The sequence below is a fragment of the Anser cygnoides genome, chromosome 4 (genome assembly GCF_040182565.1).
Source record: "Anser cygnoides isolate HZ-2024a breed goose chromosome 4, Taihu_goose_T2T_genome, whole genome shotgun sequence".
In the NCBI taxonomy this organism is placed as follows: domain Eukaryota; kingdom Metazoa; phylum Chordata; class Aves; order Anseriformes; family Anatidae; genus Anser; species Anser cygnoides.
Genome location: NC_089876.1, coordinates 9,922,612 through 9,939,273, shown reverse-complemented (window position 1 = coordinate 9,939,273; position 16,662 = coordinate 9,922,612). Strand labels below are relative to the sequence as shown.

Below are 16,662 nucleotides of genomic sequence, written 5' to 3'. Positions count from 1 at the left end.
CCCAAGGAGCTGTTCACTGTTAGGCCTGCTGGTGGGCAGCAGCCAACCAATTCCTTGGTTTGCTTGGTTCTGCTGTCCCTGGTAAGCTGCCTTCACCTCAAGCCATGAGCTCTCACGCTTGGACTTTTCTGATTTTCTCCCCCATCCCACCTGGGGACATGGAGCCAGCGGCTGGTGGTGCTCAGCTGCCTGCTGGGGCTAAACCACGATAACAGCCTAGTGAATAAAATATGCCCCATAGTTGTGAAAAAGCAACCTCTTAACTATTAAAAAAAAATATTGCTGGAAATCAAATTATGAATTGGGGGAGCAGAAAGATCTTGCATAAGAAACATGATCTTGGCATTTGCAGATCCTAAATCATGAGAGATCATTTATCAGGGATATCAACCCCTTACAATGATCTATGACGAAAAAAATAAACTGTTGCTTGTGAACAAAAAAACTTCAACAGCTCAGAAATTACACACCATAATATATTTTCAATTGCCAAAAAAATAGTTTTAAAAATAATCAACCATTCAAAGACCACTGCTTAAATGACTGAATGCATTTATCCTAGTTTTACTCATCTAAGAGTAGGCCTGGAAACAATAATCCAGACTTGCTGGGTTGGTTCTTCTTCCAGCTTAACACCTTCTCAGTTGCATGACTGACAGATAATTTTACTGTTATAGTTAAAGGCTCACAGATTTATGAAAAAGATCTCCAGGATCAACTTTTTTGCTGCCATAAAACTGCAATCAACTCTTATTTCACACTACTCTGGATGAAAAATGAGACTAGTAAAATCTAAAGTTTGTATCCAGTGTACGACCCTGACTTTTGTTAAAATGCTGTCTTCCAAACTACTCCAATCTTATCAAAAAAGGCAACACGTTTGCACTCTCAAACTAGCATTTACTTTGAAAAAGTGACATTCTCAATTGTATTTAAAATGGTTGCATTTTGGTGTCCACAGCAATATTTAGTTTGCTACTTTTCTCCACTTTAACAATAGCTGAAGCCAGGGAAATTTCACTTACTCATACCAAAATAAAACTAGAGCAAGCCAAGAGTCATCTAAGCAGTATGTTATATCTCTTATTGCATTCTCAGTACTGTCTTGAACATGCCTGTACTCCTATTACAAACACTCTACCTCATGTGAGCAGTGACATGCATGCTGAATTTTGGCAATATTACATGACATGGCAGTCCTCCTACCGCCTTCCAATCTCTCACAAAGGAAGAAAGAAAATGCCCTAATTCAGCAGAAATGCTGACACTGGGAAATATATCTCACTTGTGATTTACAAGAAAGATACAACAGCCATTAGAGGAAAATGTTCCAGGATTTCCCGTTTAGATATCTGATCCGGGTTCATTCTCTGAAATACAAGAAAGGGGAAAAAATTAGATACTACCTCAGCTTGTAAGAAAGTAAGCTTGATGAGCTCTCTGAATGTTCATCTTCAAAGCACTCTTCCCTTCCTTCGTACGTAAACTGGTTATATGGCAAATACAGAGGCGTTGACTTAGCTGATGGAGACTGTGAGGCCTCCGTCTGTGATGTAGAAGGACCTGGTTGCTGATTTTCATGCATTTTCACATCACTGTGGTCTGTCACTTTGGATAAAATCCTATCAATGGTTTTGTAGTAAGGCCAGTCAGGTGCAACGGTTTCACTGTCAGTCATGCATTTTAATTTCCTGTAAAAAAGGCATAAAACATTAGAGCTTGTTTTCCTTTAAAAGTAACTTTCATACAGATCTTCTATCTCAAAACATTTGTTCTGGTCGTGTTTGGGAGTCGAACTGAATGTTTTTAATGAGAACAAAATCAGACATTTTTTTTCTTTTAATCTCCAAGGAAGCTGTTAAGTTTCTTTTCCTAGTTTTAACCTGTGATTAAAAGACGAATTTCCTTTGGGGTTTACATGCTACACAAATAAAGGACATGACAGCTTCTAATGAAAACAGCACTGCATTGATCATGGAATACTTTTTCTTCTCCTTGCAGAGTGCCAGAGTAACCGATCTGACAGCAGCCCCTGGCAGTGTACTAGGACAGCCAGGGCAGGGAACACAGCACAATCAAACTACGGTCAGCACTGGCCTTCCATGTGTTGAAGAACGAATATTTTCCATTAGGAATACAAATGTCTATAAATATCATTCATATTCTTTTCCTGACGTTGTCTATAAACTCTGGATTGGCCTTGTGAAGATTCTAGTAACAACCATAAGATGTAAATGTCTGCTCATCTGTTACAGGGTAAAGATCAGTATAGGAAGAAATATAGTTCCATTTATGTACACACACACACGGAAAAAAAATAAAAAGCAGGCAGTTAATATTGCATTATAAACAGCATGCACAAAAACATTACAAGGAAGGACTATCAGCCATGACCTTGTCCTTCACTTGCACCTTATTATGAGATCTGTCATTCAGTCCTAACACGAAGTTCACCACTAACCCATTTGGCGTCCATTGTTATTCTATTTGCTTTTACTGAAAAATACAAAACTAAGGTGAATAGATGCAACTCAGAAACACTCCTTTACCCAGCTAACATCCCAAACTTTATTCTCATTTGCCTTTCCTGGTTAGGGTCTTGTTACTCTAAATGAAAGTGCAGCAAAGAAAGAAAACAGGAACGTCAAGATCAATGACAACTGCTCCACTTTCATAAACCAGATTTCATTTAAATGAACAACAAAAACCAGCCAACCAAACAAACAAATCTGATTCTCTTCACTAGGAAAAGGTTTCAATTTACAGGAAAAAAAAAAAAAAGATGAAAACTATTCCTGGACACCTGGCCCATCCCTTTTTCTTGAAGCCTTCCAGGTTTTTCCTCCTTTGAATCCATCCTGCCCACACCGGTCCGCACAAAAGATAGAATTAAATAACATGTAAACATGATAAAAATGGTGCCAAACTTAAAGGTGGGAACTTAAACTTCTTCCTTTTAAACACCTCCCAGCCCAGGGTAAGGGGAAATCCACTAGTGAGAAAAAAAGGCAGAAATATTTGCGTAGATTTTGAAGCTATTTAAGGATTCTTCTTTTTTTCTTGTCCTTGCAAGGTCTGATGAGCTTTGCCAGCTATTTGGGAAGGCACATCAGAGTCCTGCATAGCAAAACCTCCACAGCTGTCTGTATTTTTATGCCCTATATGCATTCAAAATTTTAATTTCATACATGTTTCACAACCTGCTGCTGCAATTTCATAGTCAGAGAATATCTAGTACAACCTACAAATACATCTATATCCATCAAGCCCAGACATAAAATAGCTAAATTCAGGGCAGACAGCAACCATCACTTGATATTGATTATTTTTAGTTTAATTGTTTAGGCTATTCACATGAAGAGCAAATCAATTATACCACTATGAGCTACTAGCCAGGTCTACATTTCACATTTGTTCATCCATGTTGTGAAACACTAAATATATTCAAACAATTTATTTTAAAACATTACCATCCCCAGCTGTTCATTGCAATGCATTCCCCATGGTCTTGCCCTATGGGCAAGACAGAAAACCATGTGCAAGCATTTCTCCACCATGTCAGAGCAAAGTCCAACAGCTGCATTAAGACTTCACCAGACATGGTTTGAGCCTTCAGAACTGCAAAACATTGTGCCAAAAAAAGACAAGAAAGGCATGGTATTCTGCCTACTTTGCTCTTGGGGCAGACAGATGTCTTGTGTTTAGCCTAGTGTCAGTCAGGTCCCCCATGTCCTCATCTGCAGAGCTGCTGCCCGGCCAGTCTGTGTTGAGTTTCATGAGGTCCGTGTCAGCCCATTTCTCCAGCTTACCTAGAAACCTCTGAAGGGCAGCCTTGCCCTTTCTTGTGAGGGCTGTACCCTGCAGTTTGATCATTTGCAAAACCATGAGCATGCATTCCAATATCTGTTCCTTCAGGCTGTTAAACAGGACATTTCCCAGCATAGACCTTTGTGATCCTCTACCTAGAATGAGCCTCTTGGTAGAATACAAGCCATTAACCATCACACTTTGAGCCCAGTGATCCAGTCAGATTGTCATCCAGCTAGTAGTCCACCCCTTTGGAGTACACTATGGAAGCCAAAAGGGCCAGCTGTACTCTGGGGTGCATCAGACATAGCACTGCTAGCCAGTTGAGGGAAGGGATTGTCCCACTCTGCACTGATGCATCCTCACCTCAAGCACTGTGTGCAGTTTAAGACCACCAGTATAAAAAGGATATAAACTATCAGAGAGCATCCAAAGAAGGGCTACAAAGGTGGTGAAGGGTCTAGAGGGAAAGACGTATGAGGAGCAGCTGAGGTCCCTTGGTTTGTTCAGCCCAGAGCAGAGCAGGCCGAGGGGAGGCCTCATGGCGGCCTGCAGCTCCCTCACGAGGGGAGCAGAGGGGCAGGCGCTGAGCTCTGCTCTCTGGGGACAGCGACAGGACCCGAGGGCACGGCATGGAGCTGGGACAGGGGAGGGTCAGGCTGGGTGTGAGGGAAAGGTTCTGCACCCAGAGGGTGGTCGGGCACTGGGACAGGCTCCACAGGGACGTGGTCACGGCACCGAGCTGCTGGAGCTCAAGAAGCATTTGGACAACGCTGTCAGACATAGGGTCTGATTTTAGGATGGTTCTGTGTGGAGACGGGAGATGGACTTGATGATCCTTGTGGGTCCCTTCCAACTCAGGATATTCTATGATTCTACAATCCCAGCTTGGTTACAAGGATGACCTTGAAAACTATGTCAAAAAGCTTACTCCTGTCAAGCTAAACAACATCCATTGCTCTACTATCATGCACAGACCTAGCCATTTAATCACAGAAGGCAAGTGAGTCAGTCAGATACAATTCACTCTGAGTAAATCCATCCTGGCTGTTTCCAGTCACCGCATTCTCCTTCGTGTGACTGTACATTGCTTCCAAGATGACTTGCTCTGTGATCTTCCCAGGAGTTGAAAAGAAGCTGATCAACTTTTAATTCCTCTTGCCCTTGCTGAAGATGGGTTCAACAGCAGCCTCTCTTCATTCACCATGGATCTCCCTCAATCTTCATAAATTTTCAGAGATGATCCCTGACTCAATAGTTTTCCACTAGTTGTATTTCCACTGCTCCTTGAACCCTACTCCAGGCACAAGAGCCTGGGAGACCTGGGCAGTGAGGACCCAGCCAGAGGGTACTGAGCATCCTCAGCCTTAACACAGGCACCTGTGGTCAGTAAATAACCCACCCCTTTCAGCAGCAGGTCCACATCTTCCATGTTTATACTTTAACTGCTAATGAAGTAGTAGAAATGTACCAGTAAGCAACTTTTATTAAGAGAATATTTAGTCTAAACCCCAAATAAAGACAGCTCCATGTAGGATTATCTTACTATTAATTAGAGTGCCCTGATGACCATTCGGAATACGTTACATTTCAAGTATTAATTTATCACTAGAATGGCACTAAAAATAGTCTTCCATTATCATTATTATATCATCCTGAGCTAAATGCTGTTGTCTTTACTTTAGCAAAAGTTTTCAGGAACAAGTATTTTCCCAAATAGGACAATACCTTTTTTATGTTTGAGGTCAGCTGTGCACCTAGACCCCATTTTTGCTAACGCTCTCATGATTTTGAAGGAAGAGCTGTAGTTTATCATCTGCCCGTACAGCTTTAGGGTTGGAGATGTATAAAACTAGATATTTCTATGGCTCTGAATGAATTGTATGGATACAAATTCTTCCACTTCTGACAACTTACCATAGCTCTGGGCTAAAATAAATAAATAAGTGATCACCACCAGGAGATTGGCAGGGGAATTTTGTTAGCTTAAAAGCAGCACCAGCAGCAGCCATCTACCTGTATGGAGTCTGGCTCATTCTTAAAGAAAAAAAAAATGATTAAATAGATGGAGAGATGAGAAGATAATGAGAAAGGGAGTGTCTACTTTGGAAAAGAACTAGGAATGCTGCAGGTGGAGGAAAAGAGTGAGAACATTCACTGCTACAGTAGTGATGTTTTAGCTTTCTGGTAAAAAACAAATAGATAACTTGGCAATATTAAGATTAAGTTTCAGGATTCACTGATTATTTTTAAATAAACAAGAAAACCTAGAGAAACAGTTGAGAGTTTCTGCCTGCATTAATGTAAGTAAAACCCTGGTAGAACTGAAGTCTAAGGCAAAGATGAGTTTACTGCTCTCAGTCAGTAATTACCATAAATCATCACAGCAGGTCTCAGTTGCATCCAAAACGTAAATTTGCTTTTCTCTTTGTTTTGGTGTTGGTTTGTTTTGTGTTTTTTTTGGTTTTGCTTTTTTAATGAAAAATGAAGAAGCTAGAATGAATCAGGGCAAGAGTAAGGTTGGGACGCAAGATTTCGGAAATGAGAAAGGAAGACAAGCCAAACATTCAACTCTTTGAAAATATATACTGGGCAAATCGCTGCCTGAGTGAGCGAGCCAGGCAGAAAAATTAGGTAGGAAACAGGGGTAAGTGAGAAAGTCAACAGAGCTTGCAAAATAAATTCCTGCTGAGTTTATCTAGACCTGTCACTGTTTCACAAGGCTCTATTAAAATCCAACTGAGAGCAGAAGCAACTGAGAGCCCTCTCCAAAAACTCAGGCATCAAAGTTTCCAGTGGACAAATATCTGAAGTATGAAAAACAGTGTTGCTCAGTTAGTCTAAAAGGTGGTTGCACATCTTATCACAGAGAAGTGAATAAATTAATGTTTTTTGAAGTCCTACTGCTAAAATGAACGGTCTGAGACACCAGCTGAGTAATTTGTGCTGCCATTGACCTTTCTTCAGACTTTATTCTCTGTGCCTATTACCAACCTTCTAAAATAAAATTATTGTATTATATTCTAGAGAGTTTTTAAAAATCATTATTTCATCAGTAAAAAAAAGAAAATGTAATCTATAACTTGCCTTTTTTCTTCTTTTCGCTTTGCTCAACACAATACTGCTTTTTTATTATTATTACAGTATTTGATATTACTACTTGCCTTAAGGAATGGATATAAGATTCATCTCCTGGGGTTTCTGAGAAAAGCTTTCAAAATAAATAATAAATAACAACTGTTCATGAACCAATCAACGGGGAGGGAAAGAAAGATGTATGAAAGTACAGTACTTAAGTTATGCATCTGCTTTGAATTATTAAAATTAAAGAGAAAGCTGGTAAAATATTCAAATTTAACTTTCTGCAGTAATTTGGATGCACTTATATTTCATCGTCTGGTGTAGCAGAGGTCAAATATTCCACTTGCTTAATGTCATAGAGTATAGCAATGAATTACACAAGCAACAGTGTTTAATTGCTATCATGTACACATGAAAATAAAAAATTAGACTAATCTTTTATTCAAATCATGAGACTGATTCAAATTTACCAATCATTAACATTAATTGACTGTGATTCAAATCAAACAGAAACAGCTGCATCCTGTTTCCTAGGTTTTGGGGAGGGTGTTGTTTTTGAAAATAATAAATTTGCATTCACACTGTTCTTATTTTTAAACATCAGAGGGAATCGGTCAAAACTGAGGACCACTGTGTTAGCTTTGCAAACCCTGTTTTATTTTTAAAAGCCAGTGCATATTATGTCAGTAGTAATATTACAACATATGCAGTGAATTAATATCACTATATTAGCAGAGACAGGAAAGTGCTTTCTTTCAGAAGAACTAATTACAGGGTTATGTGTACTGAATGCCCCAAGTATCCTACAAACCTAAAAAACTGAACTGCAAGAGATGGCATACTAATCTCAGCAAAACTTTTGATACCCAGCACATCAGAAAGATAACTTTGGATTGCAGCAGGTTTGACTCAGCTTTTCATTCTTCCACCAGAGATAAATAGGGATGTTCAAGCAGCTCGTTACCCAGGCGTCTTTAAAAATGAACTTTAAAAACCTGGTGGCTGCTCTATCCACAGCAAATATTTGAGGTTCCAGTTCAGTTCCTAAATGCAGAATCTTACCCAAATGCACCTGCAACAAATTTTTTCCTTCCACCTGTGCAAAATTTTCCACTCAGACAAGTTAAGTAATTTCCACGGTGGATTAAATCGCCCTTTAACAGACTGAAACTGCAGTAGGAATTACTTCAGGATATGGTATATTTTTCCCTGAATAGTTTCTTCCAAATGCTCTTGGACCACGGCAATGAAAAGGAATACAGGAGCTGCTCCCAGATCATCATCCCGCTGCCTCACTTCTGACCAAAGTCAGTACTAAATACTTCAAAAACATGTTGATGGACAGGTTTTTTGGGTGACATAACGATATTTCCTTCTTTTTCCATTGACTGCTAGTAATATCCTGAAACCCACTGTCTTTTATGACCCTAATTTGAAGACAAACAATGTCTGTATTTTTATTTAATAAATCTAATCTTTAGTAAGAATAATAATAATAAAACAACCTACCACTCTTGGTCTCAGTGATTTTCAGTGGTAATGAGTTCCACATGCTTATTATGCAGTGTAATACAAATTTGTATGGCTTGAACTAGTTTTACATTTCTTGCCTTACAATTTCAACAAATAACTTCTTGTGTTATGGCAAAAGGAATACCTGCTTTACATTCTCAAAAATAGTGCAGCATGTTTTCATGCACCCGTAGAACTCCTCCTAGTTCTTTGCTTTCTTTTCCAAGTGAGTCACAGACTTTTCCATTTCTCTCAATAAAGAAAGCTTTCCACATCTTATCCTAATCATGTTTTCTAAACATCTTCTCATTCTCTTGTCACCTTGTTGAAATATAGGGCAGTCTGAAATAAACATGAGAATTCAGGGAGGAAATAATGACATAAAATAGATTTATATAAAGGCATTTTAACATTTTTACAATGTTTTTACCACAGATGTGGAGGAATGGGATATGATCATCCTAAAATTGCTTTTGTGACAGAAGCTCACATGCACTGAACTACACCTGAACTAACTTTATCTGGCAGCACAGCATTCCACATAGGATCAAAAAATGTACCCACAAACCCAGGAGAACACCTGGGCTACTAGCCCAGCCTGAGCTCCAGGCCACCATAACCATGAATAAATTTGCATTAGCTGCAGCAACTGCAGTAACTGCTGGATAAGAAATGCTCCTCCCCTGCCTATGTATATGTTTGTCTGGCTTTGACTTCTTCTGCACCATGAGTAATGGCTTTCATTGGGCAATATAAGCAAAACAATATAGAATTGGATTTCAAAATGCTATGGGATCCTCAGATAGGAAAGCACATTATAAATGTGTTCACCATTATAAATGTGTTCCTTATAAATGCGTTTACTATTTTAGATCCTTTAATATTTCAGATCATTAATATTTTTTTCAAGAGATGTTCCAGGATGTGACATGCCAGCAGCGACACTTACCACTGAACTTTGTTAACTGAACTAGGAAAAATATTCAAGCATTGCTTTTCCTTTTATAGCCAATATATACATATATGTGTATATGCTTATGTATGTGTTATGTATGTTTATGTATATGTGCATATGTACGTATCATAGTTTGTAGGACAAAAAATTTATTTTCCCTTATGAAATCATGGCTCACCACTAAATAACACTATTACCTGATTAAATATTCTAATCTGGTTAATTTCTGACTATCAAAGTAGAGACCATAGCACCTTTGTGACACTACAGAATTGTGTAAAAAAGTAAGAGGTCCTGAAGGAGTGGGAAGAAATAATCACTTGGGTGCAGAACACCCCCTCAGCCCTGCTACTGGTGCTCACATGTCACACTTGATAAATCTACGTAATCATTACAAAATATTGTCCCAAAATAGATCATTTTACTCACTTTCAGGATTTTCTTTTTCGCTTTATGCCACAGCGCAGCAGTGATGCATGGAAATACACTAAGGTAAAGCATCTTCAAGTATCCTCCAGGCACCAAAATGTGGATTAAAACTCAGATGCTTCAAAGCAAAGCCAGCAGTCAGTGGCAACTAACATCATTTAGTTTCATCACGTTTCCTATCCTCACACGCCAACAAAAAGCCTCCAGAAAACTATGAGTTGTAAGTCACAGTTTGTGTTTGTCCCTATTCTTTCTATCACCTCGTCTTGAAAGCAAAGCACACAAGCGTGCTTTGGATGGGAACGAACAATAAGGAAGATGCATTTCAAATCCAAGAGTACAAAATGAAACAGCACAGTGATAGTGCAAGGCAGTTTTCTAACTCTCATAAATTTGCATCTTAATCAACAAGCAAGGAGCTGCAATGCACTGCACTGCACTATAGAAAAGCAGCATGACAACATGCAACAGAAGCAATCTCTGAAGTTCACAGAAACATCATAAGAATTTTTTAAAAGTGCTGTGTTTCCACACACACACACACACTGTATGGTTGTGAGTGATTTTATTTCTTCCCTTCCCCCACTGCAACTTTAAAGCAAAAACATTCATTAGAAAAACTGAGACAGTCTGACTGATGACAACATTGAAAATTTGGAACAAAGGCTGACAGAAATAACCTATTACACTTGGCAATTATGGCACTTAAATATTGTGCGGTGTTGCTAGACACCTGTAAAATCTCGGTGCTGTGAGATGTATTTCTCAGCAGGGAGGACTGCAGATTTAGCAGACTAAGCAAAGGCCTGGAAGCCAACAACTCAGGACTTCTAATTCTTCATCTGAGTGTGAATTGCTGGGTGATGCAGGGCAAAAATTTAACTTACTTCCAGCTTCCTCATTTACAGTCTGGGTGAAAAAAAAAACTGCAAGGACTGCAACAGGGTTAGCGAAACATTTTGGAGACATTTGCTACAAAACATGGATTTAATGTTATGGAAAATGATGTTAAAGATTACGCTTGTGGATCTTACAAATGTAGAAGAAGGACATTCAAAGTTAAGGGGTTTACAGGATTTTCCCTAGTTTTCTACATGATGAGCAGTCTCTGCATTAAATACAGGAGGGCTGCCTCAGAGAAAAAAGCAAGCAGTTTTAACATGGTTGCCTGCTGTAATAACCTTTTTTATTATTAATACGAGCTTTGAGGAGAGATTAAATAAAAGAGTCACATATTTGATTTTCTTGCATTACAAGCACATAGCAAAAATCACCACTCAGGATTTCCAGTACGAGGCAGTTTGTGCCTCACAGAGATAAGAAAGAAAAAAAAAGAAAAGGAAGAAGAAAAAAAAAAACAAAATTAAAATAGAGAGAGAGATGCAAATATTCCTGTTTAGTTCTGATTTCTTTTTCCCCTAGGAAAAAAAAAAAAAAAAGCATCTCGCATTTTTAAAGGCAACTTCCCCTCCTGAGTGACACTGCCTGCTCTTTATCATCTCCTTGTAGCCACCTCTGCCCTCCCCCCAACTCTTTGGGAGCGGTATTGACGGTGCACATCGATTCCCTCGCTGCAGATATGATCGTTCTTTCACTGGTGCTGCTTATAATTATAGCAATGTGTGCCACTCGGCAAGAAGGCATTCAATTATTCTTGGCCCCGTGAAGTGTAACCCTTCATCTCACAGTAACAAAATCCAGGAGCTTCATTCCCCCAAAAACATTATTTTGTATTAAAAAAAAATAATAATAAAACACCAAAAAAAAGAAAACTTTGCCTTGCAATGCCGATCCTCACTGGTCACTTCAAACTGCAGGAGTTTCCCTGCAAGGAGCTGCTGCCAAGCTCACACAATCGGTCCCCTCAGCAAAGAGAAGAAAAAAAAAAAAAAAATCTGTTTTCCCACTAAATGCATTTCTATCCCTCTACACCATAACAATGCTAGTTAATTATAAAGAAACAAAGTTGTCCCGGAGTTTGAAATGAAATGGGGGAAAAATTAACAATGACGTAACAGCACTGGCAAGAGAGAATTTTAAAAGCGATATGAACAATCTTTAATCTTTTATCTACAGATTTCCTGAAGGATACTTCCTTCTAAAAAGCAAACACCACTGCGTTGCCCCTGCTAAAATCTCTTAAAATAAAAAGAATTAACTGAAGCTTACCTGTACTGGAATGTCATATTTGTAATTTTTATCTTTATTTCCTCTCCGTGGCGAATTTCTCCAGTCATTTCAAAGAGTTTGTTAGCCATTTTCTCATAAACTTTGGCATTCCTTTTAGTTTGTTTCAGTTCATCAAAAAATTCTTCCCAGACCAGCATTAAACCTCTCATTTCTGCATCAGTCCAGTTTCTGGCCCTTCTGTGTTTCTCAGTCTGAGAAGAGACAATGTAACTGGGAATTTCTGCTGCAGCCATTGCTGACTGACCTAAAAGGGTTTTAAAAGAGGACACTTAATATAGATTGAGTTTTTAGCTTAGGTTTTTGTAGTGCAAGACATGCATATGTGGATAAAGAATTTGAATGACAACAGAACATATGAAACCTTTTTGCAACAGCTTGAAGCTTGAGTGCACAAAATGGGGCCTACATCTGACAGGCAGGAATTTAGTTAAAAGCTTTTAAACAGAGAAACGTCATTTTGATGTCACGTTTCCATAGCAACAGAGCAACTGCATAAGCTACAACAACAAAAACCTTTTAACTGAAAGCCAAAGAATCAGGACAAAGTTGACAGGCCATCAATATTAAAGCTTTTAAACACTTTAGGTTTAACAAAAAAAAAAAAAAAAAAAAAAAAGAAAAAGATCTATGCAGCCTTTGAGAAGCCACTTTTAAGTTTCTACTTCTTTTTTAGCTTTCCCTTACCTTTTAGGCAGACAATCTGCTAGCAGGGGGTCATGGTCGCCTGAACGAGCTTTTAAGTTGCGCCTTGACAGACTCTCTAGGAGGTTGCAAGGGCTGAGGCCATGTACACAAAAAAAAAAAAAAAAAAAAGCTTTTTTTTTTTTGCAAAGATATTCTGAAAAAAAAAAAAAAAAAGCTTCAGCCAGCTTCATGGAAACTATACATCTCCAAGCTAATAAATGTTGAAGCAGGCAGCCTCATTAAAAAGGTGCCCGCATCTGTTTTTAAGCACATGCACAAAATGCTATTTAAGTGTTTAAATACGGAGAGAAATGCATGTGCAATTTTAACAGAAAGGCACTTTTTTTTTTTTCCCTGAGATGTTTTGCTGCTGATAAGCACATACTGCAGTCCTGTCAGTATGAATTTGCCTTTGTAGGTATGTATTACTGTATGTGTATTTTGTATTCCTAGTAATTTAGATGCTATTTATGCAGCCTGTGTTCTGCCTTAGGACTGCAGCAGAAGCATTTCACCTGCTTTATGGAGAACCTAAAAGGATTATTCAATGAGTTAAAAAAAGGCTGCAGGATCCTGAGAACTGTGAATAAATTGCTTTGCTGTAAAACAAGCATTTTGAGCTGATTTTTATATAGGGCTACATTCTGCCAGCAGTTACACCAGAGAAGCACCACTTACTTATTCATCGTATTAAACATTGTGCAACACGAGCAGTGGGCCAAATCCTGCCCCCACTCACATTCGTGCAAGCTGACAATCCTTCACAAAGCGGTGAGATGCATGAAATGTATTAATTCGAGCAGTACGAGCAGCTAGAGAGAAAGATGTTAATTCCCTGCAGTCCAAATATAACTGCGTTACGTAAAATATAAATAAATAAAACACGGACCTTTCTTATTATTTTCTGTTTCAGCATATAACAGCAATAACGACCTCACTGCAGGGCACTTCCTGAAGATTAATGGCAGGCAGGGGTTAATGGCCTGAGGCTCACCCAGTCAGTCGTTAATCCCCAGGAAATGTTCTGTGCCTCAATCCTTAATGCTTAAGTATCCTATAAATTGTAAGTCTTCTCATAACCACATCCTTGATCTTAACAATAGTTTAAAAATGCACAGCTTGGTTTGCATCCTGGAGATGGCAAGGAGAGCACATAATGTTCCTAAAAGGTACACCGATAAAATTTGTAGTATCGTTGCCTTTCCTTTTTATTTATTCTGCTGTTTATCACAAAAAGGCACAAAAGCATACCACAGAACAAGGTGTGGGGGGGAACTGTGTACAGTTCACTGTACACGGGAACTTCCACTGATCCAACCCTGAACAAGTCTCCGTTAGAAATATACCTGCTGAGTCACTGGCTTCCTCAAAAAGAAAAAAAAAAAAAGAAGAAAGAAAAAAGGAAAAAAAAAAAAAACCCTAGCTTCCAAATAACTACTTTTAACTAGTAATATGACAGCCTAGCAACTATTACCTTTAAAAATGTGTAAATAGCAGCATATGTTGTGTGGATGATCTTGCATGGTTTGTCTCTTGGGTGGCCAGCTGGGAGACATCACATGATCGGGGGACAGATGGTGGTCAGAAGAGGATCAGCTGGTGACACGTTCATTTTATTAATTTATTGTTTTGTTTTGAAATTCCCATCACTTAACCTTGGGCTCCATGCATCTATATTAATAAAAACACACCAAATTCTGTTGACTGCGTCTGCAGCCAGCGGCAGGGGATCACCAGGACAAGTTTAAGGAAGAAATAGGGTGTCTGAGAGAGAAACACCGCCGGCTTCTTGTTACAGAGCTGGGTCTGGTTTGGGACCGTTGTACACTATTTGCAAAGACCTGGTTGCTTTTCAGCCTTTAGTAATCTAGTTTTGTTTGCCCCCTCTAGCTTTTAAACCCCATGGATTCCAAAAACATCGATTAACACTGCTGAAACCTATAGCATGTTATACATATTGGGAAGGAAAAAATAAAGATATGCACAGTCTCTGCTTTAAAGATTTTTTCAAATCCAGTTTCTAGCACAACCACCAGGACAGGGTGGGAGAGAACCTGCCCATCTGCAACGAGTTCTTCCCGTGATGGTCCACAAACATTCCTCTTCTCAGCCCCATGTGCCCAGCACATGTGCGACTGCTCCTTCCACACCTCCCCGTCTGCCAGGGCCGTGCCCGGCCCCCAAACCCTGCAGAAATGAGGCCGCCGTTGCCCTCTCCAACAAGCATCTCCTGCTTCTCTATATGCTGGTTCCTATTACGGTAATTGACAGATTGATATAGTGGCATAGTGCTATTTAACATTTGTTAAATAAAAGAAATGCTTTCTAATAATGCCTCCCTTATTCCCCTCCCCTCAGCACCAGAAGGGGATCTAAGTTTCCAGGACTCAAGTTTTTACCCCCTCCTCTGAGAAAGTCATTGATATTAATTATAGAGACTCTGCATGCCTCCTCTGCCTCGCCGAAGCACACATGTTGAGGGGTTGATAAAGTGGCTGTTTGCATATGTGAAGCTGAAAGCAAGAAAAGCTTTATTTTTATCTTTTTTTATCCCCAAAATCATCCCTACAGGCCTCACCAGAGCCAGGAGGAGAAAAAATACCTCTCCAGACTGTGCCTGCCTGCTGATGTTCTGCAGATCAGCACGATCCCTGGGAGATGCTAACCTCCTATCCTGACCACCAAGTCAGGAGGAGCCCCAAGGCAGGACAGGCAAACATCTGGGAGAAGAGACCCCTGTGATGGGGGGAGAGCTCTCTCCCTCCCCAGAACTGAGGGATTTGGAGGAGAAGCTCCACTAGCAAGTTTAACCCACCAGCCAGGTAAGATTAGTCATCTACCTCAAGATTGGCTGGTCACCAAATGCAGAAAACTGCTGGCTGGATGAGCTGCACCTCCGCCAAACCCAAGGCAGAGACGCACCGAGCGCCAGCACCCCTCACGTGCCCCACCTGGACGTCTCCGCTGATGGCAGAGTCCTCCAGCATCAGCCTCCTGGGGACTGAGGACCAGCCTGGCTTTAAGTGCCCTACAAATAGCTGAAGCTGTTACTGTTCTCCTCAGTAAGGATGTATTTCCTCTTGGAAGCCACTGAAATACATACTGGAGTTCCTGAGTCCTCCTCTGTAGATAATTTCCATCTGTAGGAGAAAGCTTTCTTTACTCTCCTGCTCAGCCCAGTCCCTCCTCTGATGGGTGCTGCACTGACAAGTCTAGAAGATATTCCTACAAACACCCACCTCAGTGGACTTGAGGATGTCCCTCATGCCCCTCCTTTCAACACACTCCTGTTCCTAAGAACTCAGCAGAGCATGAATTTAATGATCCTCTCACAAACCTGTGCTTTATATCATCTCTCTAAACACCCTACCTTTTTCGCAATTATTATATATTAGCTTGAATAATAGCTCTCACAGCTCTCCCACCTTTCATGGTGATCTAAAAGACAACGTTGGAGAATATTGGGACTCCAAGCATAAAGGTGCAAGTACAATCTGTGACAGGTCAGACAGACGCTTTGTTAACTGTGATCCTAGTGTGAGAGCACTCAGCCACCATCTCCCCCCTCTGCTCCCCTGTTTTCTGCTAAGTGATCACAAAAGCGTTTCAGAAAAAAAAAAAAAAAAGGAAGAGGTGAGGAAGAACAATCTTTCCAGTGTGAACAAAGCCAGGTATCCATCCCTGGGAGGGATGGACTCAAGTAGCTAGCTGATTGCCACAATGCTAAGAAGAAATCAAACAGCGGACTTGTGACGATACGGAGAGGTGGCTCTTGGTAGAGCCTGTAGGAGCAGCACTTCCAGTAGTATCTTAGCTCAGAAGCAGGGGCTGAAAACAATCACAGACTGCTAACTCTTGGTCAAAAGCATCGTTCTTCTAGTTGGAATAAACCTCTTAGCCAGACCTCTCAAATCTTAGATAATTTTACCACCACATTAACAAACCGCAAGCAGGCAGAAGGGTTTCTAATTTGCAGATATAGATCTAATGAAGTTCTCCTATAG

The 16,662-nt window shown here is 39.9% G+C and overlaps 1 protein-coding gene across 4 annotated transcripts in view; it reads right to left on the bottom strand.

Moving 5' to 3' along the window:
• Nucleotides 1-16,662, bottom strand: part of MSANTD1 (Myb/SANT DNA binding domain containing 1) — a 52,600-nt gene that overhangs the window by 14,489 nt on the left and 21,449 nt on the right. For 2 of the 4 annotated variants that reach the window (XM_066996519.1, XM_013178951.3), the window contains exons 3-4: nucleotides 11,954-12,218; nucleotides 1,407-1,691 (exon numbers count right to left, since the gene is read on the bottom strand). In XM_066996519.1, the coding sequence (XP_066852620.1) occupies nucleotides 1,407-1,691; nucleotides 11,954-12,218 (550 nt within the window). Of the gene's footprint in view, nucleotides 1-1,406; nucleotides 1,692-11,953; nucleotides 12,219-12,335; nucleotides 12,455-12,658; nucleotides 12,752-16,662 lie in introns of those variants that run through there. The other 2 variants (XM_066996520.1, XM_013178945.3) reach the window with 2 other exon arrangements.